The 26,631-nt window shown below is 40.6% G+C and overlaps 1 protein-coding gene across 7 annotated transcripts in view; it reads left to right on the forward strand.

The window, feature by feature from the left end:
• The first annotated feature begins 2,523 nt into the window (after positions 1-2,523).
• The window catches only part of PJA2 (praja ring finger ubiquitin ligase 2), a 49,912-nt gene continuing 25,804 nt past the window's right edge, over positions 2,524-26,631 (forward strand). For 3 of the 7 annotated variants that reach the window (XM_032096095.1, XM_032096097.1, XM_032096098.1), the window contains exons 1-5: positions 2,525-2,630; positions 14,484-14,684; positions 19,304-20,345; positions 24,596-24,781; positions 26,254-26,439. In XM_032096095.1, the coding sequence (XP_031951986.1) occupies positions 14,486-14,684; positions 19,304-20,345; positions 24,596-24,781; positions 26,254-26,439 (1,613 nt within the window). In that variant the 5' untranslated portion in view covers positions 2,525-2,630; positions 14,484-14,485. Of the gene's footprint in view, positions 2,631-2,668; positions 2,857-10,490; positions 10,620-14,483; positions 14,685-19,303; positions 20,346-24,595; positions 24,782-26,253; positions 26,440-26,631 lie in introns of those variants that run through there. The other 4 variants (XM_032096101.1, XM_032096102.1, XM_032096100.1 and 1 more) reach the window with 3 other exon arrangements.

The raw sequence follows: 26,631 nt of genomic DNA on the forward strand, positions 1-26,631 counted from the left end.
ACCCCCAGATCCCTTTCTGCAGAGCTGCTCTCCAGCCAATCCTCTCCCAGTTCAGGTTTGTGCCTGGTGTTGCTCAGCCCCACGGTCTTAGTTTAGTATCATCACCAAATCTGTCAATTCCTGCATCCAGATAATTGAGAAATATATGGAACAGAACTGGTTCTAGAACTGAGCCCTGAGGAACAGCATCAGCAGCCAGCCAGCCATATTCAGAACAACCCTTTCATCCCTGTCCTTCACCCAGTACAGCTTGTACCTGCTCATTGCACAGGGGGACAACTTTTCCAGAAGGATGTTGTGAGGGACAGTGTAAAAAGCCTTATTAAAATCCCCAAAAACTAACATGCACTTTGGATTAAGCCTTCTCTTCATCCTCTGGGCAGATGATCTTATCATAGAAGGATAAAAATTAGTTAAACAAGACTTTCCCTTTTTGAATCCATGTTGACTGTGCCTGAAGATTGCATTGTTCTTTGAATGTCTTGCAGTGGTACCCAGCATGATCTTCTCCATAATTTTCCCAGGTAGTGAGGTTAGACTCAAAGGTCTGTCATTCCCTGGGTCCTTCCTCACACCCTTTTGGGTAAATTGGGAAAACACAGCCAACTTCCAGTCACTGGGGATCTCCCTGGTCTCCCGAGACCTTTTAGATGGTCAAGAGGAGTCATGCCATAACACCCACCAGCAGTTCCATCAGTACTCTGTGATGAATCCCATGGAAACTCCATGGACTTGTGACTATTCACCTGATACAGATGGTCCCTTACACTTTTAGTGTCCAGGACTGAAATTTGACTGTTCCCACACTGGGGGTACTGACTCAGGGAACCAGGCCACACAAGGCCTGTCAGTTCACTAAAGACAGAAGTGCACCAAAAAAAAAAAAAAAAAAATCATTGAATGCTTCTGCTTCTTCTTCATCCCTATTAGTCAGGTGACCATCTTCAACACACTTAGATTTTTGTAAGTTCTGCAAAAAATTAGCAGCTATGTGCAGGAGAAAGAAAGCCAAGTCAGGATTTCTGTGGAGCATGAACTCCACAGTTAGTCATTTATGAGGCTTCCTGGCTGGCAGCTGGCAGTGCACATACTGGCCAAGGTACTAGAACACTAGAAATTAGCTGCATCTGGTCACTTCTCTTGCTTAAATTGGAGGGACATGAAAAATAATGACAGAAAACACAGAACATGAAAATGACTAAAAATGAGAACTGAACTGATAATGTAAGTGAGGAAGAGAGGAGTCTGATTCTTGGGCTCTTTTTTGCTGAATGGCAGCACAAATATGGGCTACATTAACAGAAGTCACATCTCATTAGGCCCAGTGTTCACCCGTTTTCTTCTTTGAGAATGAAGTCTGTTGTCTTTCATGGTTGTCATGTTTCAATAGGTAGATACTAGTGTTCATAAATTATTCCTTCCTAGGCATTTAGAGTGTACCCAACATGGTAATACTGAACAGCCAAAAAAACTTTTGCTGTAGATGGAAGCAGGTTAGGGTGCCATGATCTAATACTTTTTTTTATTTTTCTATTTTCCAAGAACTGACTTTGTTTATTATTGGAACAGAGTGTAGGAATACTTGCGCTGATAAGAGTGCCAAACAATGTAAGCTTATCCTAGTTGAAATATTCCACACAAAGTTGACATTGAGAGATTTCCCTGAAGAACAAATAATATTAATAAAAATCAGTAGTCAAGTCTGTGCTGGTTTTGACTGGGGTTGAGGTATTTTTCTTCACAGTGTCTAGGTTGTCTAATATGGCTGTGTTTTGGTTTTGTGCTGAACACAATGTTGATAATGCAGAGATGTTTTTGTTATTGCTGAGCAGGGATTGCACTGAGCCAAGGCCTTTCCTGCTTTTCACATGGCCATGCTGGTGAGGAGGCTGAGGGGTGCGTGGGAGGCTGGGAGGGGACACAGCTGGAACAGGTGACCCCAGGGATATTCCAGACCATATGGCATCACGGTCAGTGTATAGAATTGGGGGAAGAAGGAGGAAAGAAAGGATGTTTGGACTGATGAGGTTTGACCTCCCAAGTCACCCTTAGTGTAATGGGACCTTGCTTTGCTGGAGATGGCTGAACACCTGCCCAACCATGGAAAGCACTGGATTAATTCCTTGTGTTGCTCTGCTTTCCCTGTTACAAACTGTCTACATCTCAACCCCTGAGTTCCTTGGTTTTCACCCTTTCCATTCTGTCCCCAATCCTGCTGGTGGGGAAGTGACGGAGCGGCTGCCTGGGACTGGGCTGCTGGCGGGGTTAAATCACCACAAACCCTACAAAGCAGAGGTTAAAAGCGGCTGAAGCGCCGGCCCGCAGCGCTCCCGCTGCAGCAGCTCCCGCACGGCCGCCCCGGCCCGGCGTCCCCGCCGCGCCCCCGGGCCCCGCCCCCGGCCGGGATTGGCCGCTTCCCTCCTTCCTGGCTCGTGATTGGCCGGCGCGGCGCTGCGGGCGGCGGGATTGGCCGTGGCGGCGGCGGTGGGCGGGAAGCGGCGGCGGGAGCGGGCGGGGTGAGTGTGGCTCTGGCCCCGGCCCGGCTCCGCGGGGCGCCCATAAAGGGGGCGGGCGCCCGGAAAGGGCGCGGGCGCGGTCTGGGCGCCGGACGGAGTTGCCGGTAGTCCTGGGTACGGTCGTTTGTGCTGTGGAGTGTCGGCCTTGTTCCTTCCTCCCGGAACGGGCCTGCGGCCGAGGGCGGGGGCCTCAGCCGTTGGGTCGAGAGGGCAGGGCGGGTGGGCCGTGGTGGCCCCGCGAGTGCCCGTCCGTTTGTGCCGTTTGTGGGTGCGGGGGAGCCGGCGGGGTGCACAGCAACAGAGCGGACACGGGCAGGCCTTCGGAGGCAAAGTGCTTGCAGTTAATTTCCTTTTTTGTTGTTTTTTTTTTTTTTTGTTTGGTTTGTTCTTGTTTGGGTTTTTTTGTTGTGTTTTGTAGTTTTTCTCCCACAGCACCAGGGCAGTGACTCAGTATCCCGGGGAAAGGGAGGTCCCTGCGCGGGGTCTGCCTTGTGTCAGCCAAGCCCCCGCGGGTGTGAGCGGGGTCACGGGCGAAGTGACGTCGCTTGACATCGCTTCAGCGAGTTTGTGAAACACTCACACTCCTCTCTTTGCTTGAGGAGGGGAGGTCCGAGCCAGCAGAGCAGCCCCCAAATACAGGGTCAGAAGGAACGTGCTTTGGGCCCAGAGTCCAGGGGAGATGTGTCAATGATTGTAGCTGATGTGCCTTTTCTTCCACACGAGTTAAATTAATTAACTGTAGTTATACTGCACGGGATGGGTTTTGTACCTGGAAGAGAGTAGCACCTGCTGCTGCACCTTTAGCAGTTCTCTTGAAGTGCTTGTCTGGAGCAGTGTTGGCTGTGGTGGAGCTGAGCGTTCTCAGGATGTCCTGCACACGGGCTTTACTGGGTACTGCTGGTGAATTAACACTGTGAAACATATGAGTTATACACCGTGAATCTCCATGGTGCACGAAAACTTACAAAGTTTATTTTAAGTTTAGAGGCTGTGGACTTTATAGGATGCGTTTGAAAGCTTAGAGACTGTGGTTAGGTCCTTTTTCTATACTGTGATGTACTCAGCACTTCTTTTTTTCTGTGTAGTTCTTGATTTGCATTTGTCTGTGCACACAGTTAAGCAGTTTAGAAGAATGACTTTTGATTGGATTTTTGCCACACTATCTAGAAAAAAAAATGTGCTGTAGCAATGAAGAGTGGTGTCAAACTGTTAGTGTTCTCTTTAATGCACAAATGAAGAATACATACTTTATGGATTGAAGCTGCATTTGGGAGAAGTATGCTTATTTAAAATTGTATAAGCAAATGTATGTAATAAAATAAGTTTATTTGTAGCTGAGTCAGACTCTCACAGAATTGATTTCCTGCTTTTTCTCATGCACTAAAGAAAGGAAGAAGTCTGGAAAAAGTTGATCATAAAAGTCTTTATTTTGAAGTTGCATTAAAGTGCAGGATCAGGAGATTCCTATGAAATAGGCCCGTTTTTTAAAATTTCCTTTGCTGATAGAGTGAATTGCAGTGCAGTCTAGTAAGGTGCATGAGTTCTTGACAGATCAAAGCCTCATCAAAATAAGAAATACTTACGAATTGTTGCCTTGTTAAGCTAGCTGATGCCATGAAGATGTGTACTTCTGCAAAAGCAGTTTAGCATAACAAGTGACAAACGCTGATAGGACGTATTGGATGAATTCCACAAACACTGTATGAGTATTTGGTGCAAAAATTGAGCTGGCATTGCTACTATTTTTACACAGTAATCTCCCTGGTGGCCCATAGTACTTGTTGAGCTGTGTTTGTTTTGAGGAAGGCTTGAATGAATCCAAAAGTATTATTGTGCTGTACAGCAGCAGGGGCTGTTTTTGGGGCAGACAGTCCCCAGCTTGTGGTTTCCAGGGTGGGTCGTGTTCATTTAGCATCTGAGGTAATTGGAGGTGTGGATGTCATTTGAGGCTGTGACCATAAAATTTACCATTCTGTCAAGGCTTGTCCTAATACTTCTGAATAGTATTTTGAATGAAGTATGGGGAACACATTTGTTCTAATTAATTTATTCATGATACAGTAATAACCCCCCCTGCATTTTAGTGGATAGGTCTAGAAGTCCGGTAGAGCCCACTGCAGTTACAAGACTGCTTCAGCAGTCTTGTATCTGTATGTTCAGCAGTGTATTTTGGCAGGTTCTAAAGGGCTACTTTGTGTTTATTTCAGTTGGAAAGTGTATTTAAAGACTTAAAACTGTGAAATGACTTCAAATGTGGAATAAGCAGAGATAAACCCAGACTACTGGAGAAGGACAGTGAGCTCACCTTGGCCTTCTGTTCGGAACATCCATGGACAGGGGGTAGTGTGATTGTCCCTAAAGGACACATTGACCTGAACCAGTGTCTGAAACTTCCGCTTCTGTGGTTTTGGTAGCCTGGACTCAAACAAAACACACCATGCAGTTTATCAGGAGAATGTCCTGAAGCACTTATAGTGGTGCTGTGCACATTTAACATGGGGGCAGTTGTTTGAGTTGTGCAAGGGTGCAAAAATGCAGTAGTTCTCACAAGAACCTTTGTTGTCATACAGGCCACACCTGGCAGTCTGTTTATGTGGAGCAGGGCTATGACTTATTTATATGGGAAATTGAGGTAATTATTGATGAGCTTGTAGTAATGAGTGCAATACTCTGCAGGAATGACAGAGTGGATGGTCATGTAAATTGCTAAATGCTCATGTGTTGTGGTGGGAGAAAATATTTATGAATTCTGCTGCCAATGGCATTAATCATTCTGAGTGGTTTTAAAACAGCTTTTCAAATTCGATTAATTCAAGTGTGATGTTTTTGTACTAAATCCTTACGCAGCATTTCAGGTAACTAAATATGTGACTGTGGAAGTAGAGAATTCCAACTGGCACGTGTGTGCGTCCTTAACAGTTGTTAAAACCGGACCTGAAAAGTTTGCGGTTGTTGAGATTCTAAAGTTGCCTGTGGTTTTTCTGTATTGCTGTAACATCGTCAGTATCGCTCTGCTGGAAGCAAAGCAGGGAAAAGAAAATCCAAAGTGATAACAAATTTGAAATTTAAATGATGCCAGTAGTTGATGCTATAGAAAAATATAGTACAGAGAAATGGTTCTGATCCTGAGGGTAGATTGTGGATTACTGCTCAGGAGATTAGTGATAATTGAGTATACCAAAGTGTCCTATCATGTCAGCTTGGTGTCAGAATGTTCCAAAAAATTCAAGAGCCCTAACCCGGATGATTTTAAACAATAGCAAAATCTGCCTTATGTTTTAGTGGTGCTATAGTTGACTTCATATGTTAACTAGGTGTTTATTCATTATGCGTTTGGTGAACCAGGTATTTGTAATTTGGCAGCTTAAAAAAAATTGTAGTGTAAGGTTCTGAGAGTACTGTCAGGAACCTGCAGCACTATTTTTGAGGCCTGAAAATTAGCTTCTAGGCAATGGATCTGTAGTATGTTTCCATTATCTAATAAGGTGCTTTAAGTGAAAAGTAGTGTTTTTTAAAAGATGACAAAAAAAAAATCAAGTACTTGTACCATACCAAGTAAACCCAGTGCAGTTTTGTACAGCATATTGATTGTGTAACCTTCCAAAAATTTTGAAGAAGAAAAAAATTAATAGTGATTTATCTTCTGTGTGAAAACAAGCAAATAGTGATAGATGGTAGTGTTGTAGCGCCAGCAGTTTGGAGGAAAAAACCCACAGATTTTCTACTCCACCCAAAAGTAGATATGTAGGACTGTGATTCTAGCTTGGGGGCAGAATAAGTATCTGAAATTCTGGAGCATTTGTTTAGGGAAGTGACCTCAAACAGTTATCTTGTCAGGCTTATTCTCTATCCCAGCCCTTCCTCCCAGTGATTCTTTACCAGATGTTTGTTTGAATACCTTTCTTTGGGCTCTGTTTCTGATGGGTATTCTTCAGCCTCCCCAGGTGATCTGTTGGAGAGATACCGTGTCCCTACTGGTAGAAACATTTCTCTTATGTCATTTCCATGTGTTGTTTCCATGTCTCAGGGAAAACAGTGATAATTTTTGAAGCAAGGTATTTAAAAACCACATGCAGAGCATAAGAGCCGATTTACATTGTTGGTCAGGATACAAGGGTTACTTTTCCTGTCTTGCAGTCTTCACGCTAATGCAGCTCTGTATGTTGCTATTTGCCAAAACAGAGGAATACATTGACTTGAGTTTTGTGTATTGTGGTCCTCTATAATCCTCCACTGCCCTTCTGCTTAGCTGGACATTTAGTAATTTAGTAATTCCCTCAGTTGTGTATTCCTACCTGACAATAATATCCCATGATTCTCTTTTTGAGAATGATCTTACTTCTTCACTGGCATATTGGAATCACCTCAGATTCTGTTTCATGACACTTCAGGTAAGCTCTTCTGTCTGCTGATTGGATCAGAGGCTTTTGTTACTCTTGTATCCAAGATACAGAATTAAGTTTATGAAAGAAGAAGAGTTGAAAGTGCTGAGACTTCACTGTTCTTCAGGACAAAACCAAAACCAACAGCAAAACAAAACAAAAAACCTCCAAACTTGGAAAAAAATTTAAAAATTGCTTTTACTGCTTCTGATAGTGGAGGTTCGATTACATGTTTTGGGTTAAGTTTGCTTTAATAAAGACAGTTATATAAGATGATAGGCAGCAATGCAAAAATACATCTTTGGGTCTTCTAGTTGATGAATTATATCTCTCCGTCATGTAAGAGTTTCCAGGGCCTGCACTTCCACTGTGGGATTCTTTTGTCATTTCTAGTTGCTGTGTTTATCAGGGGGAAAGGAAGTGATTGTTCTGGTTTCTTAAAGTGTTTTGGGGTATCTGCACTGACAAAAGTAGAAGTGTACCTTTTCTGCTTAAAGTGTAGAAAAGTCTTGGCATTTTGTTGATTATTGGCTTCTATTTGAAGTCGTTCAGCTCCAGAGAGATGCTTTTTCCCCTGGAAAGTTTGTAATCAGAACTTAAACAAAAGTACAAGATGTGAGAGTCATAAGAAGAGAGGACAGATGCAGGGGTAGGGGTTGGTGACTGAATTTCTATACATCTCCTGAAAAGCAGTAGGTAAAAATTGTTACTTCTGTGCCCTTAGTTTAATGCACCTATTTAGAATACAAAAACTTGTGATATTGGGGAAGGAGAGAGATAAGAAAGTTTGCCTGATGCTTAGTAGCACGTAATAGTGTTCTGCATTAACAGAACAGATTGCTACAGGGACTACTGGCAAAGTTAGGCTTTTTATTCTTAAGGTTACAATGCTAGCTTTCTAAGGTAGGAGGGGGCTTGCTATTCCTTGGTTAGTACATGGCATACACACTCTCCTCATCTTTAAAAGCTTTTAGTACTGCAGTTGCTTAATCTTCCCTCATGAGATTTAATGTGTAATTTCTGCTGAATGTATTTGTTAGGATAAAAGCTGTAAAACTGATTATTACAGTGGTAAGGCAGAGCTGTCAGTTTATCAGATCAAACAGAGGATTGAGGATTTTCATCAGGGGAGATGAATATGATGCATTCAAACTATTTACAGTTTTGTGTAAGAAAGTAAGGAGAACTGGGCTAAAGTCAGAGCAAGTCAGTGAAAAAAACCCTGGAAATAGTGCAGGAATTGTGTATAGCATTGAAGCAGATAGACTCTAAGAGGACAGTGTAAAATGTGTACTGGAATGGCTCAGTTCTACCACCTCAGCTGTGCTAATTCAAGAGCCTGCTGAGCTTCTTAAATATGAAGACAGACTTAGACCCTTGGAGAAGGAAATCTGGCAGACCTGAGTAAGTTCATGCAGGCTGCTTTCGCTTGAAGCCAACCTTTGCAGTCGCATCTGAAGCTGCATCAGAGCAAGCCTAGCTCTGGCTCCTTGGCTGAAGTGACCAGATGGCAAACATCAGCATAGGGGGATTCTGTGCCCTCGTATTGGTCAGAAGAGCCTGGATGAGAGAATGGGAGCTGTGCAGGATCTTCGACTCTAGGAGGATGTCTAAGGATAGAAAGGAACTGCATCAAGATGGTCATTTTTAGCAAGTCGCCCATTCAGTCATTTCTGTATGGAAGGTGATGACTGGGCTCCCCTTATTAAGGGAGCTCTGAACTTGAAGAAATTTTGTGTCTCTTCCTCATGACTTGTCCTGTGAATATAGCTAATGCATTTCTTTTAGAGCAACCACTGATACTTTCCTGCATATACTTTAATTCACTCTTGTTTGTATAGTGGCAGCACTTGCTCCATTTCAAGTCTGGTGAAACTTTTTTCATAATTTGTCTAGAGTTGTGAATTGTCTATGATGATTATACGGATTGTAACAGGAGGTCATTAATTGAGATTTGGAGTATACGGACAATGTCCAAAATACTAATCAACTTATTTCTTTTAGCCTGCATGTGGATTAATGCTTTGGTAAATGCAGAAATGTAAATATTTGTAAAATTAATTGTTATAGGTGTAATATTAATAGACTAATATTTCAGGACTTCAGTTTTGCATTTATGGCACAAATTACATACAAAACAGCAAGCTTTTGGGGAAATGCAAAACAGAAACCATTTAGTATTTAAGTGGAAGGAAGCTGCTATTAGTTTGCTGGTGATCATTTGCCTCTTTTGGGAAGAGTCTCAGATCGGTATCAGAATATTTTGATATGACCATGGTTTTTGGGGGATTTTTGCTTTAAAACATAATCTGAAAGGTAAAAAAACCCCACAACTAAGCAATATTATTTTAATTTAAAATGAAATCAGTAGTGGGCCAGCCTGTGGGATAAGTGGGACAGCTTATTGAATTTGGACCACAGGCTACTTCCAGCCTCAGGCAAAGAGAAGGAACTATACTGAGTAAAAATATTGACTTAGTGGAATCTGTAGCTCAAAGGAGAGTTCAAAATGACCTGGAAGGTTGATGAAAAGACAATGCCTGGAAAATAAGTCCCTGAAGCATATTCCATTTATCAATGTACTTGTAGCTGAGCTGATACTGCTTATGGAAATAATCACTACTGTGTTCTCAAATATCCTAGTGAGGAGCCTAAAGTCACCTCTAAACCAGAGAGTTTGAGAAGGAACTTTTCGTTGAATGGATTGGATCCATAAGAAAATAGTTTGAATTTTGCTTATCATCTAGTGTACTGTTTTCAGCTGGGATAGAGCTACCTTTCCTCACAGGAGTTTGCATGGGACTGTGTTCTGTATTTTTCTCTGGAAACAGCGTTGATAACACAGGGATGCTTTCATTATTGCTGGGTGGGGCTTGCACTGAGCCAAGACTTTTTCTGCTCCTCACCCAACCAGTGAGCAGGCAGGGGTGCACAAGGAGTGGGGAGGGGACACAGCCAGGACAGCTGACCCCAGCTGACAATAGGGGTATTCCAGACTGTGTGGCATCATGCTTAGTTGGTAGGGGGAAGGAGGTTGGCCAGGGTGCTGTGACTTTGGAACTGTCAGAGCATTGTTGGGTTGCTGGTGAGCAATTAGGGTTTTTTTGCATTATTCATTTTCCTTGCTTTTATTTGTCTCCTTCTTTTTTTTTTTTTCCTTAAAAAAAACCCCAAATTCTGAAACTGTCTTTATCACAGCCCATGGGTTTTTTCACTTTTACACTTCTTGTTCTCTCTCCTTTTCAACTGGGTGGGAGAGTGAGCAATCACCTTTGTGGTGCTTAACTGCCTATGAGAGTTAGACCCTGGCATATGGTTTTCTAAGGTTTAGATGAATCCCAGACAGTGAAAGTAAATTTTAACTGAATATTGATTGCTTTGAGTATTAATTTGCTAGTGTATGTAGTTTGAAGCTTGAAAACATAGTAAAAAAATGAAATAATTTCAGTGTTAACCTGCTCATAGAGGCAAGAGAAGGAAATTGTAACAGTAGGATGTTGTTTCAATTATTCAAATTGAAATATTCCTCTCCTTTTTTGGAATTATTGTGTGCTTTTCTTCTGTTAACTGAATTGAAGTCATCTCTTTGCAGTCCTGAGCAGTGGTGCTTAGCAAATGGAAAATTCTCCATTCTAATTCAATTTTGTTTTTAAAAATTCATCTGCACTTGGAAGCTTTCAATACCTGCGGGAATGAAAGAGATGTAGAGTACTGGTTCCAGGTAAAGAATATTAGATAATACCTTTTAAAAGACAATGTGAATACTTTTACCTGCAACATTTATTTGAGTTGATCAGGGGTGTGATTTCAGTATGATTCAGAAATAGTCAGTTAAGGGAGAGGGTGTGAAGAATATGAGTTGGTTTTAAGTTTTGTCCAGTTGACAGCCAAATGAATTCATATACTTCTGGGAACAAATGCAGATTTATTTTTTTAAGATGGTAACCTAGAAAACAGTAATTGTGTCAGTATTACATGCATTCCCTTTTCAAACCTTGAGTGCGAGATCTTGTTGCCTTGTAGAAGAAAATGTTTTCTGTAATTGATAGATGTCAGAGAAAAAAGAGCAATTGAGTAGGATAAAGGATTTATTTTTACTTCTGTGTCAAGTGTTGAGATTTCGTCCAGAATATGCATACAAGTTTTTTTTTATGAATGCTAGGAAAACCTGAGGAAGAACATAAAAAGATGCTAGTTATTAAAAGAGTGAAAAAAACTTCTTAGAGAAATACTTGAGGCTAATTTCACATTTCTTAAAAAAAAAAAAAGAGCTAGTTAAATATTTCCTGCAGCAGGAAATGAGGACAACCCTTCCCCTCTTTGGGATGAAAACCACTTGGAACTGTTTCCCCCCCACTCCATGCCCACTCCCCTTCCGGGCACCCCAGCCACATTCTCTTAAGCTTTTTCCTCCTGTGTAATAGGCCTACACAGTCTGTAAAGAGTCCCTCTTCAGCTCCCTTGTGGCCCCACTTTAGGTACTGGAAGGTTGCTGTAAGGCCTTCCTGAAGCTGCCTCTTTTCCAGACAGAACAGTCCCAGTTCTCTCAGCCTGCCTTCATAGGAGATGTGCTCCAGCCTCAGATCACCTTCATGGCTCTCAGTCATGTACTTCTTGACCCAAGAAAGCTGCTGCTCTTGTCACTAGTGCACAGGGTGTGAGGGAGTTGAGGAGATAGGAGAGAACAAAAGGTAATGGAGAGGAGAGTAAAGGGAGGTGGCTGGGTTTTAGTGGGTGAGGACTGGGTCCTGCCAGCATGTGTCAGAGCAGGAAATTCCAGTTGTCCTACATCTGGCTCTGTAAATTGGTTTGAGATTTTTTTGTTGTATTGTGGTCCAGAGTGTGGATGATTTCTGAACACTAGGTTGCAGTGCTAGGTTGTGAACATGTGTCGGCATGCATCTACTCTTGAACACTTGTGGAAAAACAGGTTGTTTTTTTTTTTCCTCTTTAAATCCTTGTGGAAGAGGACAAGTTGGTTAGGTAAATCAGATGGATTTGGTCTAGATTCTGAGGCTTTCTGTGCTATAGCCTGTAATTTGCTGTCTCTAGGGAGTAGTATCTTTAGTGCCGTATTGGTAGAAGTAAAGAGGAAGCACACCACTATGTGTCAGTGATTAAGGCAGTGCCTGTTAAAGGCTGGACTTACCTGTTTGAGAACTGTGCATTTTAGGAGACAGTCTCTCCCATTTGTTTAATCCAGCTGTGGTAATCCAGAATGCTTTCCTTCTCATGATCCTTTTGAGGAATTCAGGTGACTGTAATAATGTTTTGGAAGTATGGAGGTGTGTGTATAACCATCTTCAGCCAGAGAAGGGAATAAGTAACTTGTTTGCCCTGTTATTTATTCGCTGGTGTGTTGCTTCTCTAAGACTGGTCAGTTTTGCAGAAAATCAGTGAATATTGACTGTGCTTTGAACAGGTCTACTAAACTGAGCTTCTGAAGCAATACTTACTTCTTAGGCTGAGCTGGCCTGGAAGAAATACCTGAGAGAGGATATTGTGTCTCACAGCTTCATTGCCTGAAGGGTTTCTTGTAAATTAGTCTCAGCATTCACGTGCCTAAATGCTGCTGATTTTAGGCATGTAGGTAAATAAATGCATGCCTCCTGCTCTTATTTTTGAGGTATTTTGTATCTAGGTAGAAGTTAGCCTCTCCTAAAAACCAAATATGACATCAATACTTATACAGTAAGTGGTGAAAGCTTTCACTATGTTGATCCAATAAATCTTCCCCAGGACAGACGAATAATAACTAACTGCCTGCTCTATCTTCTACGAACAGTTGAATATGTGATGAGATACTCTGTATGCAAGAGCATTATTTGGAATAAAAAATGTAGCGCATTAAACAAATTTTGCACGTTTTTTAAAAATGAAACATTTGCATTCAGAGAACTTGACTCTGTTGACTGGACATCTGTTTTTGAACAATACTGATGTTTTAGAGAACAAAATGAAATTAAGAGTTAGGCAATTTTGTTGTATTTTTACCTTGTGTCTTTCAACCACTTGAGGACAGATTTCTGCATTGCTGTTTTGATTTACTAATCTAACTGTTGGATTTTGCTCTGCAGATTTGGATGCTAATTATCAGCTCCCTCTGGCAGTCTGCTGACCAGCCATGTTGTAATCAAGGGAAATTTCAGGATTGTCAGAGCTTGGTTGAATAAAATTAACTTGCTGGTTGACTTAATAAGGATATTAACTATTGGCTGACTAGCTGGGAAAATGAATTGTCAGTCGTCTTCTCCTTGCATTAGTTGCCAGGATTTTTGTTTTGCCAAGACACCAGAATTTTTACCTTTCTAAAGATTGCAGGAGTGGTATAGTTAACAACCAAACAAACGTTTTAGGTTCTGTTTTTTAATGTAGGATGGCCAGGTCTGGACAAATACCCAAAAATATGTCCAGGGAAAATTATGTGTAATCAAACTCCATAGAGCTTCATAGATAAATGAGGAAAAAAAGCCTCAGATGCCTGCTAATTTTTTTCTGCAAAGGTTCGGTCTCTTTTATATGTCTCTGCTCATAGATACTCTCTTTTTAAGTGTAATGAAGAGATTAGTTGCACAGCCAGGAAATAAAAAAGCTTTCATATTTTTCTGAAGTTCATAATACTCTATGTTAACGGTTGCAAACTTTATCTTCCTTGTGCTTAAGGTTAACTTTTTAATTTGGTGAGTTTAAAGAACAGAAACTTTTAAATGCCATATCTAGTAAAGATTAAAAGTGACTTAGAGGGACACAAAGAAGTCACTGTATGTCTGAAATAGTGAACTTCAGGTTGCATTTGTATAAGGAACACCCTCTGGGCATGAACCTATGTGTTAGATTAATACCTGATAATAGTGCTGTATTAAAATCTCTCATTATTACAATATTAGGAGCCTTTCTCCACTGTTTCTCAAGTTCCTTTGTACTCCTTATCCCATATTTTCTTGGTGAAAGCTGTAAGTGTCATTAATACGAAAAACTGCTCTCAGAAGAAGCAGTGTGTGGGCAATGCTTTGTATAGCCATGCCTGAACATTCTGCCTTTAGCAGTAAGAATAAAGCCTTCTCCCTGTGACTTTTGCTAGGAGGTGTGATTTGATTAATTATACTTTTCCAGTCACAAAGATAAGCTGGCTAGGGCTGCCTGAATTGTGCTGTATTACCTGAAGGATTTTCCTTTATAGTGCTTGCAAATCTTTTCTGCAAGCTGATACACATGTTGCGTCAGATTTATGAGCAGGGTGAAAAAACCAAAAAAGCTATGACATCTGGGCTTGATTTTTTAATTTTTTTTTTTTTTATTAAGTCTGTTATTGACTGAAAACCTGTTAAGATGGGGGCGCAATCAGTGTTTGCCAATATTATTTAGTGTAGATGAAAACTCAGTTACGTGCTTTCATAACATATGGGCCCAGAGCACTTCATGTTGTTAATAATCACATTATTAATGAAGCTTAAGACTTTAGAGAAATAGAAAATTCCTTGCTAAAAAAAGTAAATGAAAGTGGTAGGGAAGAGGGAAACTGCAAAGACATATTGCTGTCTAACAAGTGTCTCTGTCTTTTTCTTTCCTCCATAATCTCCTGTAGCAATGGGGCAAGGACTTGGCAAAACTGCCTGGCCCAAACCTGCAGGAGCATATCAGACTGTTACAAGTGGAAGATATGGAAGAAGACATTCCTATGTTGGGTTTAGACCATTTTTGAATAATCATGACAGAGATGGACATCAACAGAATGAAGACTGCAAACAATTAGAAATGGAAGATGTTCAGAAAGAGAATACTTTATGTATGTATATATCTTTGTGTATTTACCATTTAGGTGCAAACTGGGATGCTTGGGGGTAGAGGAGGAAGGTGCATTGAGAGCCATGTAAGTGGCTCATGTTATTGAGGCACTTAAATAACACGTAAAGTACATTCTGTATGTCTTTAATTTGCCTTTATACTAAATTTCATTTTATAAAGTATAGATAATCTAATCTAATAAATCCATACTAGGCTGTGTAGTTTTGCCTGAAGAACATTCATAATGACTTCATGCATTCTAACAAACTAGATAACAATAACATTGTATAATTCAAATTATTTTGTCTTCAAATTAAAATCCACATTTGGAAGAGAATACCTATTCAAACCTTCTTGTTGGAACTAGGCTGTGAGATATTGGATGCATCGTGACCCAGGTTGTTCTGTCTTTGTCAGCCATAGTAAAAATTAGTTTAAGCCTATAAAACATCTTTGAAAGTCCTTTTTTTATTTGTTTGTACCGGTTAAACCACTTCCCTTTTTTGTTTAATGAATGTTGGATGTTAGTATTTATCAAAATGCCTTCTGTGACATTGGCATCTGAATAATAATTTAATAGAGGAATACAGAATGGCTTCTTGGATTAGAAATATGGTCCAATTTCTTTGGCTGAGGTTTTCAGCTTGAAAAACCCCATTTGATACAGCCTTAGATCTTCCAAAGTGCCTGGGGGTAAAGGACTTGGGGGTACTGCTCAACACTGGCTGAATATGAGCCATCAGTGTGCCCAGGTGGCCAAAGGCACCTGCCCTTTGTCAGCAATAGTGTGGCACCAGGGCAGTGACTGTCCTCCCTGTGCTCGGCACTGGTGAAGCCACACCTTGTCCAGTTCTGGGCCCCTCAATTTAGGAAGGACATTGAGGGGCTGGAGTGTGTCCAAAGGAGGGCGCAGAGCTGGGGAAGGGTCTGGAGTACAAGTCTGGTGAGGAGTAACTGAGGGAGCTGTGGGTGCTCAGCCTGGAGAAAAGAAAGGGGGACCTTCTTGCTCTGTACAATTGCTGAGAAGGAGGCTGGAGTGAGGAGCGTGAGGGTCTTTCTTCCCAATAACAAGTGGTAGAACAAGAGAAAATGTCCTCAGATTGCACCAGGGGAGGTTTAATTGGCTGTTAGGGAAAATACATTCACCAGAGGGGTTGTCAATCATTGGGACAGGCTGCCCAGAAAAGTGGTGGAGTCGCCAGTTCTTGGAGGTCCTTAAAATGTGTATCCATGGTCTAATGGTGGACTTGGCAGCGTTAGATTTATGGTTGCTCTTGATATCTTAGAGGTCTTTTTCAGCATAAGTGATTCTATGGTTCTACAAGGTAGCTTTTTTTTTCCTCCTTCCCTTATAGACTATTTTGAAACTGCTTTCTTATTCCAATTTTGTTTTTCTTTTTAAATGATAATGGCTTAGCGCTTTGTTCTTGTAATCTGTTGTGATGTAGATAATATTTGGGTGGTTTGTAATTTTTTCTAATTGAAGTGTGTTTACTGTTGTCCATGCTTCATACATTTTCTATGCTTTCATCTAGTTAAAGGTATATTTCCTTTAAGGTAGTGTTCATGTTTGTGGAGATCTTCCTACTTTCTCTCTATAACGCTACCATATTTCTTGTTACAGTTACACAGACAGCAGCATGCAGTTATTTTATGGGTCATTAGATACATGTGGTTTAAGGGTGTATTATCTCCCTGTTTTTAATATAGTTGCTTCGTATGTTAGTTAGTCTAATAACAAAATGCCTTTCCGTTGCATTTGTTCATGTGTTTATTACCAAACAAATGAAGTCACCTCAGCCACTCCTTGTGTGGCTTATCCCTGCTGGTTCTTCACCATCTTCATGGCCCTCCTCTAGACACTCTCTATCTTACATGGTGGTACATAAACTGCCCCCAGCACTCGAGGTGATGCCGCCTCAGCCCAGAGCACAGTGGGACAATCCCCTCCCTGGTCTGGCTGGTGATGCTGTGCCTGATGGTCCCCAGGACAGGGTTGGCCCTCCTGGCTGCCAGGGCACTGCTGACTTATGTTCAATTTGCCATTGACCAGGACACCCACATTGCTTTCCATGGTGCTGCTCTCCAGCAGCTCATCAGCATCGTCCAATTTAGTGTCATCAGCAAACTTACTTAGTGTACCTTTGAGTCCTGTGTCTAGGTTGTTTATGAAGATTTGAAGAGCATTGGGCCTGAAGTGGAGCCCAGTAGAACCCCACTAGTGACAGGTCACCAGTGTGATTTCACTCCATTCAGTGTCACCTTTGGTGCCTGACCTGTGAGCCAGTTGCTCACCCATCACATGATGTGTTTATCCAGCTGTGGGCAGTTTTGTCCAGAAGGATCCTATAAGAGGCAGTATCAAAAGCTTTGCTAAAATCCATGAAGATTACATGAACTGGTTCCCTTGATCCAGTAGGTGGGATACCTTGTTGTAAAAAGAAATTCGGTTTGACAAATAGGACTTTCCTCTCATGAAACCCTGCTAGCTGTGACCAATGGCTGCATTGTCCTTCAGGTTTTTCGCGACACCAGAACAGTCATCTCTAATTTTACCAGTAACTGAAGTGGACTGAGAGGCCTGCATTTCCAGGGTCATCCTTGCCCTCCTTGAAAACTGGGACAGCATTAGCCAGTGTCCAGTCAGCTGGGACCTCTATGGATTCCCAGAATTGTTCAAAAATCATTGAGAGAGGCCTTGCTGTGACATCAGCTGGCTTGTTGACTACTCTCTGATGAATCCCATCAGGCCCTTTAAATTTACACGGATTCAGCAGGAGCAGCAGATCTCATACAAGTTCAGGGCTGACTGGGAGTTGACCATTCTCATGGTCATCGTCCTCCAGCTCAGGGCGCTGGGACCGCCTTGGAGATCAACTCTCTCTTCATCAGTCTTGAAGATGGGCAAAGAAATCATGTAATATCTCTGCCTTGTCTCTTTCCCTGTCTGTGAGTTGACCATCCTTTTCCTGTAATGGGCTGATGTTATTTCTGCACTGCCTTTGCACTGACATACTTAAAAAAGCTCTTTTTATTGTCCCCCGTGTTTCTGACCTGCTTCAACCCCAGCTGAGTTTGGGCCACATGAATTTTCTCCCTACAGTGGCAGCAGCATGTCTGTATTCCTCCCATGTCACCTGACTTTGCTTCCACAGGCCATACACCTTCTTTTCTTGCTTTAGCTCCTAAAGAAGATCCCTAATCATCCAAGCTGGCCTTCTGCCTCACTTGCTTGACTTCCCAACATTTTTGGAATTGCCTATTTCTGTGCCCTTGGGATGTCATTCTTAAAAAGTGACCAGCACTGACCTCAGCAACCTTCCAAAGCATTTTCCCCAGATCTCACTAACTAGTGCCCTAAGCAGCCTGAGGTCTGTTCTTCTCATGTCCAGAGTTGAAGTTTTTACTTTTCCTTCTATCACCAGAGACTTTAAACTCGATCACTTCATGCTCACTGTGGCCAAGACTGTCACCAGTCTCTTGGCTCTTGAGACCCTCTGTTATCAAGCAATATATCAAGGGGGGCACCTATCCTAGTTGGCCCATTTAGTACCTCTGCCATGAAGTTATCATCCAGGTGCTTTAGGAATCTAAGAAACTGTGGAAGGTGGGTAGAAGGAAATATTGGAAATATTAAATAATGGGAATATTAAAAATACGACTGGATTTGTTCCTTGGCAACTTACTGTATGGGACTCTGCTTGGGCAAGAGGAGTGGACAGGATGATCTCCAGAGGGCCCTGCCAGCCAGCCTCAGCTCTTAGCAATTTTGTGGAGGAGCTTCAAGATTCTAATCAGTTAGATACAGTATTTTTTCCTGGAAGCTATATTCCTGGTGCTGATGGGCATAGCTCTCATAAGATTCCAGTGCCAGGAATTCGCCAACCTAGTCATGGAGTAACAATTTAGATGAGATTTTGGACAAAATAGTCTGGACTATTTCCTTGGTTAGGAATTTAAAAATTACTTGAACAAGGGATTGATTTTGTAGTAGCAGCAGTATATGTGTTTTACCTTCTTCAACTCTTTCTGCTAGATTTGATGTTTATTGTCTCTTTATGCAAGAAGTGTTCAAGTGTAATATAACTAAAGTGCATTTGTGATGAAGCAACTATTAACTGTAATACCACATTCAACCCTGCTATTTTCTTCTTATAAAGAGTTGCACTCAAAGGTGCATGTACAAAATACAGTTCTCTTAGTATGTAATTTATAGTAGCAATAAGTGGTTTTATCTGAGTGTGGCAGAAGGCACAATTTAGCCAGTTAATGAATGGGTAGTCCAATATGGAAAGAGATGTTCTTTCAGTTTTCCTGTTGTCTTATAATTCCCCTTTATATAAACAATGTAAAAATTCTGCTTGTGTACGTGTTCCTTTAATCCTTTTTTCCTTATCACATCTGTAGCTGGAATTGTATAATTTAGATCTATTTCTATAAACTTAGTTTGTATAAATGAGAAAGTAAATATATTACTGAAGAATGACTGCATCTCTGATAAATATTTCTATCACTTTCCACTGCAGTCCTAGTAAATTATCCCTTCTTTTTAATGAGCAGTTGTTGCAGATGAGAATATTTCTTTTGGTTTTGATTATTCCAGTGCATTCTTTCTTAAAGCTTTCTCTGAAGGTTCCAGTCCATTGGTTCAAGTTTCTGCTGATTTATTAGATGAGCCTTTGTCAAAAGATGCTGGCACTAGAGAACCTGTTTGCCAAAGTGCATCAAGCCTATCTTCGGAAGTGACTGCGTCACCATGTTCTGTGTTCTGTTACGGTCTAGAAGGCAACCAAATCTCACAGGACTTTATGAATCCGTATGAAAAATCTGAGGACCTTGCAGAATACACATCTGGAGGGCGTAATGATTTGAATGCTAAAAATGGAATTGCTTTTGTAAACATTGACTCCTATGAGCCAGATAGCAGTGATGGAGAGGAAGAGGATGCTCAATACAAATGTTCTTGGATAAGAGAAGCAGCAGGTCTAATTCAGGGAAGACTAGATAACATACTTTGCCAGTGTGAAAAAGAGGTGGAGTCTCTTAGTGACTTACAGTCCCGACTGTCTGCTTTTGACCACAGCATTTATAGAGAAAATTGTGAAGAAGCAGGACCAATGCATTTGGCATGTCCAAACAATAGGACACTTAAATCTGCTGAAGATGAAGCTATACCAAAAATTAGCCTGAGTGGTGACAGTTATGAAACACAGAAGATAAAACATATAGTGGATGTTGGAATTGGAAGCCCCCTACCAGTTGCTGGTGTATTAAACATCAGTGATGGAGAGACTGACCAAGAAAATCCACCTGAGCTAGTAGTGAGACCTAAAATTAGAAAACAAAATACTGCAAAACAGCTGGAGAGAGAAAACTATCTCCCTAGTGATGATGAAGAGGAAAGTGATTCCTGGAGGAGAATTGGAATTGCTGATATCCAGCAATGCCATCCTGAGTGTCCCTTGAGAGATGGCAAGGAAGAGATGAATTCTGGTTTGTTCTTTCTCTCAAGAATCCACAGTGATCAAAAGAACAGAGAAATAGACTTAAGAAGAAAGGCAGTAGCTCAAGAACAAAACAGTGTTCTAAGTGACAGTGCTTTTTGGAATGAGTTTGAAGACCGCAACAGACATTACTTAATGTCCCACAAAGATGAAGACAGGTAAAATTTCATTTTTATATCTGTTTTAGTATTGAATCTTCTGTGTAAATAATGTGCAAAACTGAACATTATGTTAGCCAATGAGACATAAAAACTTGAAGCATTTCAGAATATGATCAGATAACAAGGTGGCAACTTTTCCTTTCAGTTCTTCTTCACTCTCTTGGTAATGTAAAAAGCCTTTCCTTATGTCTGCAGTCAGAGCATCTTATCACTGAGGGATATTATTTGTTTATTTTTATTTCATTTTTACTGAGCAGATGGAGGGTAAAGACTGAAAGCTTTGTTCAGCTTTGAAAGTTTCCTTCTAGGCTTATTCTTCAGGCTTTGGTTTTTTGCGACCAAATCTCAGTTTTTTGGATGGCAGCCTATTTATGTTCTTGTCTCCAGCCTTTTGAAAGAAATTGTTGTTCCTTGTAATATCTGAAGAATAACTTGATAGGGTTGCTTGTAATCCCTTTTTTAATGGAAATTCTTCAGACTAATAGGTATTTCCAAAGTAACTATTAATTATTGCAGTTTTAGATTTACAAATTGCTTCAACCTTGACACAAGGAGTAGTATTCAGGTTCCTCCTGTTTTGAGCTCTTCACCTAAAAGACAGGATAATTTGGATAAACCTTACACGTTGATTAACTTCTATTCATAAAACGTCGGTTGAGAACTTTTCACTATGACGTGGAATTATATAACTGAGTTATTTGAGGGTAAAAACATTGCTAGCTTTCTGATCATTTATGGAACTTGCAGTAGTGTTTGTGATGGCTTTCTTCCTATTTTTCTTCCAGTTTGCTTTCATCTTGTTGATTCTGTTCCCACAGCATTCTTTACAAGACGTGTCTTCTGGATGTTGATGTGGCTCTTTTGTGCATGTGCTTGCCATTCATAAGCTAACCTGCTTAGTAGATTGTGTTTCCTGTGTTTTTGTAGAGAGAAAAACATGAAAATTAATTTGCTTAAAATCTTGTCCTTAAAATATTGCAGAGTTGCAACCATGAAAGAATAAAATGCATTTTAAAATGGGATAGTAGACATAGGGGCTTTTTTTCTTCAAGGTGTAGGTATAGGGTCCTGCACCTGGGTAGGGATAACCCCCAGTACCAGCACAGGCTGGGGGCTGACCTACTGGAGAGCAGCTCTGCTGGGAAGGACCTGGGTGTGCTGGTGGGTGACAAGTTGACCATGAGCCAGTCGTGTGTGCCCTGGGGGCCTGGAGAGACAGTGGGATCCTGGGATGCATTGGGAAGAGTGTGGTCAGCAGGTCAGGGATGTGATCCTGCCGCACTTCTTGGCCCTAGTGAGGCACATCTGGGATATTGTGTTCATTTTTGGTCTCCACAGTTGAAGAAAGATAAGGAGCTCCTGGAGAGGGCCCAGTGGAGGCCACAGAGATGCTGAGGGGTCTGGGGCATCTCTCCTATGAGGAGAGGTGGGAGCTGTTCCTGGTCAGTCTGGAGAAGAGAAGACTGAGAGGGGATCTCATTAATGCAAATAAGTATCTCCCAGGTGGATGCCAGAAGGATGGTGGCACACTGTCTCTTCAGTGGTTCTCAATGACAGGAACAGGGAGCGATGGCATAAACAGAAACACAAGTTCTACCACAATAAGAACTTCAGATTGAGGATGGCAGAGCACTGGAACAGGTAGCCCAGGGAGGTCATAGAGTCTCGCTCTCTGAAGACATTCGAAACCCACCTGGGACCGTTCCTGTGTCACCGGCTCCAGGTTGGATTGCAGGATGGCAGGGAGATTGGACTGGATGATCTTCAAAGGTCCCTCCCAACCCTGACAATTCTGTGATTCTTAGTAAAGGTACTTGCAAATGAATCCTTCACTTGTAAAGTTTACTTTTCAAAAATTTTTGTTTGTGCATAATCTTCTCCATTTTTGAAATGCTGCTGCTAGAAGATTAAAGTACCATGAAGGAGGTGGAATGTGTTCTACAATTATAGCATTGGCTTCCATGATGCATAGTGATGGGTTATTGTAGCATGACAAAAAGAAGCATGGATTGATTATTTGAAATGTTCTTGATGATGACAATAACTGAACCAGTAAATGGGAGTCATATGTTTTTAACTTAGAATCCCCATAATTTATGTTCTAGAACCTCAAAAGTCTTATGTTTATGAAGTAAATTGTTGATGATTAGTCTGTACAAAGGAGTAATATGTTCCCTCTTGAAAGGTGAAGTTTTGCATAAAAAGTGGATTTGACGTATGTGTCAAATGACATCCTTCAGCTCAATTTTAGCTTTTTCCCAACCCAGGGAGAAATCCACCTTTTGGTTGTTGCAGTGTGGGCCTCCAACCTCACATTTTTGCTTCAAGGAGGTGCACAGCTATTGTGGTGTTAGCATGTAGAAGGTGTGTGGGAAGGAGAAAGTCTTGCATATTTGTTAGAAACATGTATGTTCTAAGTTGGAAGGGTGGTAGAATGTCTCAGGGCAGGCATGGAGGGAGGAGGATCCTATCTGTTACCTCACTCTGTTTAATTTTGGTCTGTATGGCAGGTACAGGTTAGGAGGGGATTCAGCCAGGGGAGACACTATTGTCAGAAAATCAACGTGCAGAGGCTAAGTTTGTGTGCTATGCTTTTGGGAAGTGACAAGTCTGTAACTCTAACCATTAAGTAATGTTCTGCATCTCAGCTCTGCAGATTGAGCACAGTTAAATCTTGAGTTCTGAAATATTTAATGTTCTTCAGTTGTTTAGTATTAGTGGCTTTAGGCATATCCTTTTCTGGTTTGAATGAGTGTTTGTGTATAAACCTTAAAGAGAGCAAACTGGACTAAAACCAAAGGAGTATTATTTTAAAGTGTGTTGGAAGTCATTCTCGGATTGTAAAATAGAGACAACTGAAACAAGAAATTTGAGTATTTCAGGTAGTCTTAGAGTATCTAAGATAAAATTGTAAAATATATATTTAAAAACTTGATCAAACAGCATAAAAAACAAACAACATTCCAAAGTGAACAAAACTCCCAACTCAAAAGCAAAGAACCAAACAGAACAAAAGGTTCAAAAATGTCAGTATTTAGGTTTAATTGGTGTGATATGAGATGCATTAGACTACCTGTCAGAATTTCGTAATAGATATGATTTCTAAATTAAAGTAATCCATTAAAATAGCCCAAAATTAGTGAATATGCTCATTTCCATGACTTTTTAGTCATCAAAATTGTGATAGAAGAATATATTCCTGCCTCAAAATGCTTATATATAATCTGTGTCTTGAACTTACTTATTCTTGTAAAACTTGCAGTGTATACTGTGCTGGTTTCCAAAAGCACTTAAAATTCATTAAATTGAAAGTTCTATTGACATGTATTCATAATATTCGATAAGGGAGGAAATTAGTGAGCGTGTAGGTGGGGAGGTAAGAATACACCTGAACATACTGGGTTTAGCAGATTTGAAAGTAATACTGTGGGTATTGTGGATTGCTTTATAAAATGAGCTCTCTTAAGCATGCTGGCTGTTTGCATATATGTTATCTCTAACTTTTTGAAGGGACATAGCTAGTTGACTATATTTTGAATTTCAGTAACTGTCACTGTAGTGAGTGAATCATCTAAGTGCCGTTACCAATGGTAGCAGTAGTTCATCCTTCCTTAGACTGTGCTAGCACTACTATTTTGTTTAAGCTGCCCAAAGCTTATTTACTGCCCTTTTCTATGTGGTGGCTGAGCAAATTGTCTTTGAAAAACTCCCTGCCATTCATCTTGTTTCGGCTAGTGAATCAAATAGTTTGCAGTAAGTCATCCATTATATCTTTCTGTGTTAAAGAAGTTATTCTATATGGCTTATATGTCCTGAGAGCTTTTACTTTAGATTTTTTTGGCTGAGAGGTAAGGCTGACATTGATTATTATTTGTTAATCAAGCAGTGCCACTGCTGTTGTTTTTGTGATCTGGGAGAAAGATATGTGTAGAGAGTCTGATTTATGTTCTTGAGTTGTTTCATGTACTCTGGATGTGAGGCAAGGGAAGAACAGAACATTTTTGCAAAGTAGGATGGGCAGAATTCTTGAATTCTTTCTTACAGACTGATTTATTTTTTTTAATCAACTCTACACTTGATTTGTAATGCACCTATAGATAGCACAAGATTCATGTCTCTTAGAAAAAAAATTGCCTATATTGAGAGCAGTGTTGATAGAAAAGTAGGAAATGGCAGAGTATTTGTTTGTTTTCTTTCCCCTAAAGCAGTGTTTAAATTCATACTCTGTTGCCTTGTTTAAATTGCAGCTCAGAGTGCAGTGATGGAGAATGGTCTGCGTCTGCACCTTCCTATTTTACTGCTATGGAAAAAGAGCAGTCCTCCAGTGATGAAAGCTGGGAGACTGTCCCATGCAGGGAGGAGCATGACCCTGAGGTGCAGAGGAGCAGCAGTGGTGTGAAAGAGGAGAACATAGACTTCTGTTTCCAAGAAGGGTATGCCTTTGTTTTATTGGCTAACTTTCTATAGCTTTTGGCAGCAGTAGTAGGGTACTCACACAGCACTACACAGAGTAACATCTATTCTAAAAGCAGTTACCAGCAATCATTTGCCTGCATCGCAATAATCTGAGTAGTTGTATGTATTTCAAATCAGGGAAAATATGGCATTTCATGCAAACAGTTCTAGCTAATGAAAAATTCAGAAACAGTGAGAGTGCATTGACAATGTAGTGTCAATATGGTTAATAGACTTAATATATTGACTTCAAAAAGCTAGTTTGGCAAGTTAGTTGTAAATATGTACATGTTACATAAACATCTCTTGATACTGGTTAGGACTCCTTGAAAAGAACTTGTTTATCTCTCTGCTTTATTGCTTCTCTATTCCACTGTTGCTCCTCATTTTCTGCAGCCGTATCAGTAATTAAAGTAAACTTGAACTACTTGCTTGCCCTAGTAACTTTAAACGTACTTTATTTTTCCAGTCATTCAGTACTTTATAAACTGCAGCTGCCTTTGCTATAAGGCAAAATTTGTAGTTATGTATAGCTAAGAAGAGTGTGCTTAGCTTTTTTTAAGCAGCTAACATTGACTCTAGTTCTTTATAAAACAAAAGCCACCTAAGTGTTCTTTCAGCTTCTTCTGCTATTAGGTTTACTTGCCTATTACCAAGCAGTCCAGTTTGTTGTTAATGTTTTTTTAGTATTTTCCACATTCTTGGGTCTTGGAGAGCTAGTGTGACTTCATGAAAACTTTATGAAAACTCATCTGTTTCAGAACAACAATAATGGACCTCTGTGTTTTTTAACTTTCTTTGATATGAACAGCATGAAAATGTATGAATCTTAACATAATTAAGATTATGCTTAATATAATATAATCTTTAACATAATTCCTGCCTATTTTCCCTTTTATAAGGAAAGTGGGACTCACAGCCGTGGCTCTCAGTATCCAGGTGACTTGTGCTCCTCTGGAGTATCCAAGAATGAGGGGAGTCTTTCTCTTGCTAGATAGCTTCTCTTGCAAGTAGTAGCTCTTTGCATTACATTCAGGCCAAGTTTTGCTGTGGATGCTGCTTCAGAGTGTCAAGACCATCTTTCTCCTTAATGCCTTTAGGAACTTGTAGATAAATAAGAAACTGTTTAGTACCAAATGTATTAACCCTGACAGGGATGCTGGCTGTACTAGGGAAAACGCAAAGCAAGCTGCTTACTGTACTACTGGCCTTGAGCATTAGGCAAATAACTTTGCCACGGAATCATGGGTGTCATTAGATGCTGAGTCTGGAGCTGATTCCACTGGGGGTTTCTTGAATGTTTGTGCTAAATGCTAAATTTCTAATCTGTGACTCTGGAGTCTAGGAAACATGCCTGTGTAGTCTGTGTTATGCTTAGCTTTTGTTGCTTACATGTGTTTGTAAATTCTCTTAGCTTTTTAGTTTTAGCTTTTCATTTATTTGTATTAAGGGAGCAGACATTTTTGGAGGAAGGTGAAATTCCTTGGTTACGGTTCCGAGACGACGTAGAAAGTAGCAGTGATGAGGAAAATGATCCAATTAGTGAATTTGTGCATCTTGGATTCTTCTTGTTGGATGGAAATAACAACCTTGAGGATGACTCCAGTGTGAGTGAAGATCTGGATGTGGAGTGGAGGTATGCATTTGATAGTTGTCTGCTTTAATTTTAGAGGTTTTGTAGTTACTATTTTGTTTTTTATGTAAGATGTCAAAAGTACTCATGGCTATCAGTATGCAGTTGCTTCAAGGACTGATAACCTCAGTTTTAAGGTTTAAAGTACTTCAAGTGCTATGTATCTGCTAATGAGAGAAAAGGGAATAGATTTGC

This window comes from Corvus moneduloides, chromosome Z (genome assembly GCF_009650955.1).
Source record: "Corvus moneduloides isolate bCorMon1 chromosome Z, bCorMon1.pri, whole genome shotgun sequence".
In the NCBI taxonomy this organism is placed as follows: Eukaryota; Metazoa; Chordata; class Aves; order Passeriformes; family Corvidae; genus Corvus; species Corvus moneduloides.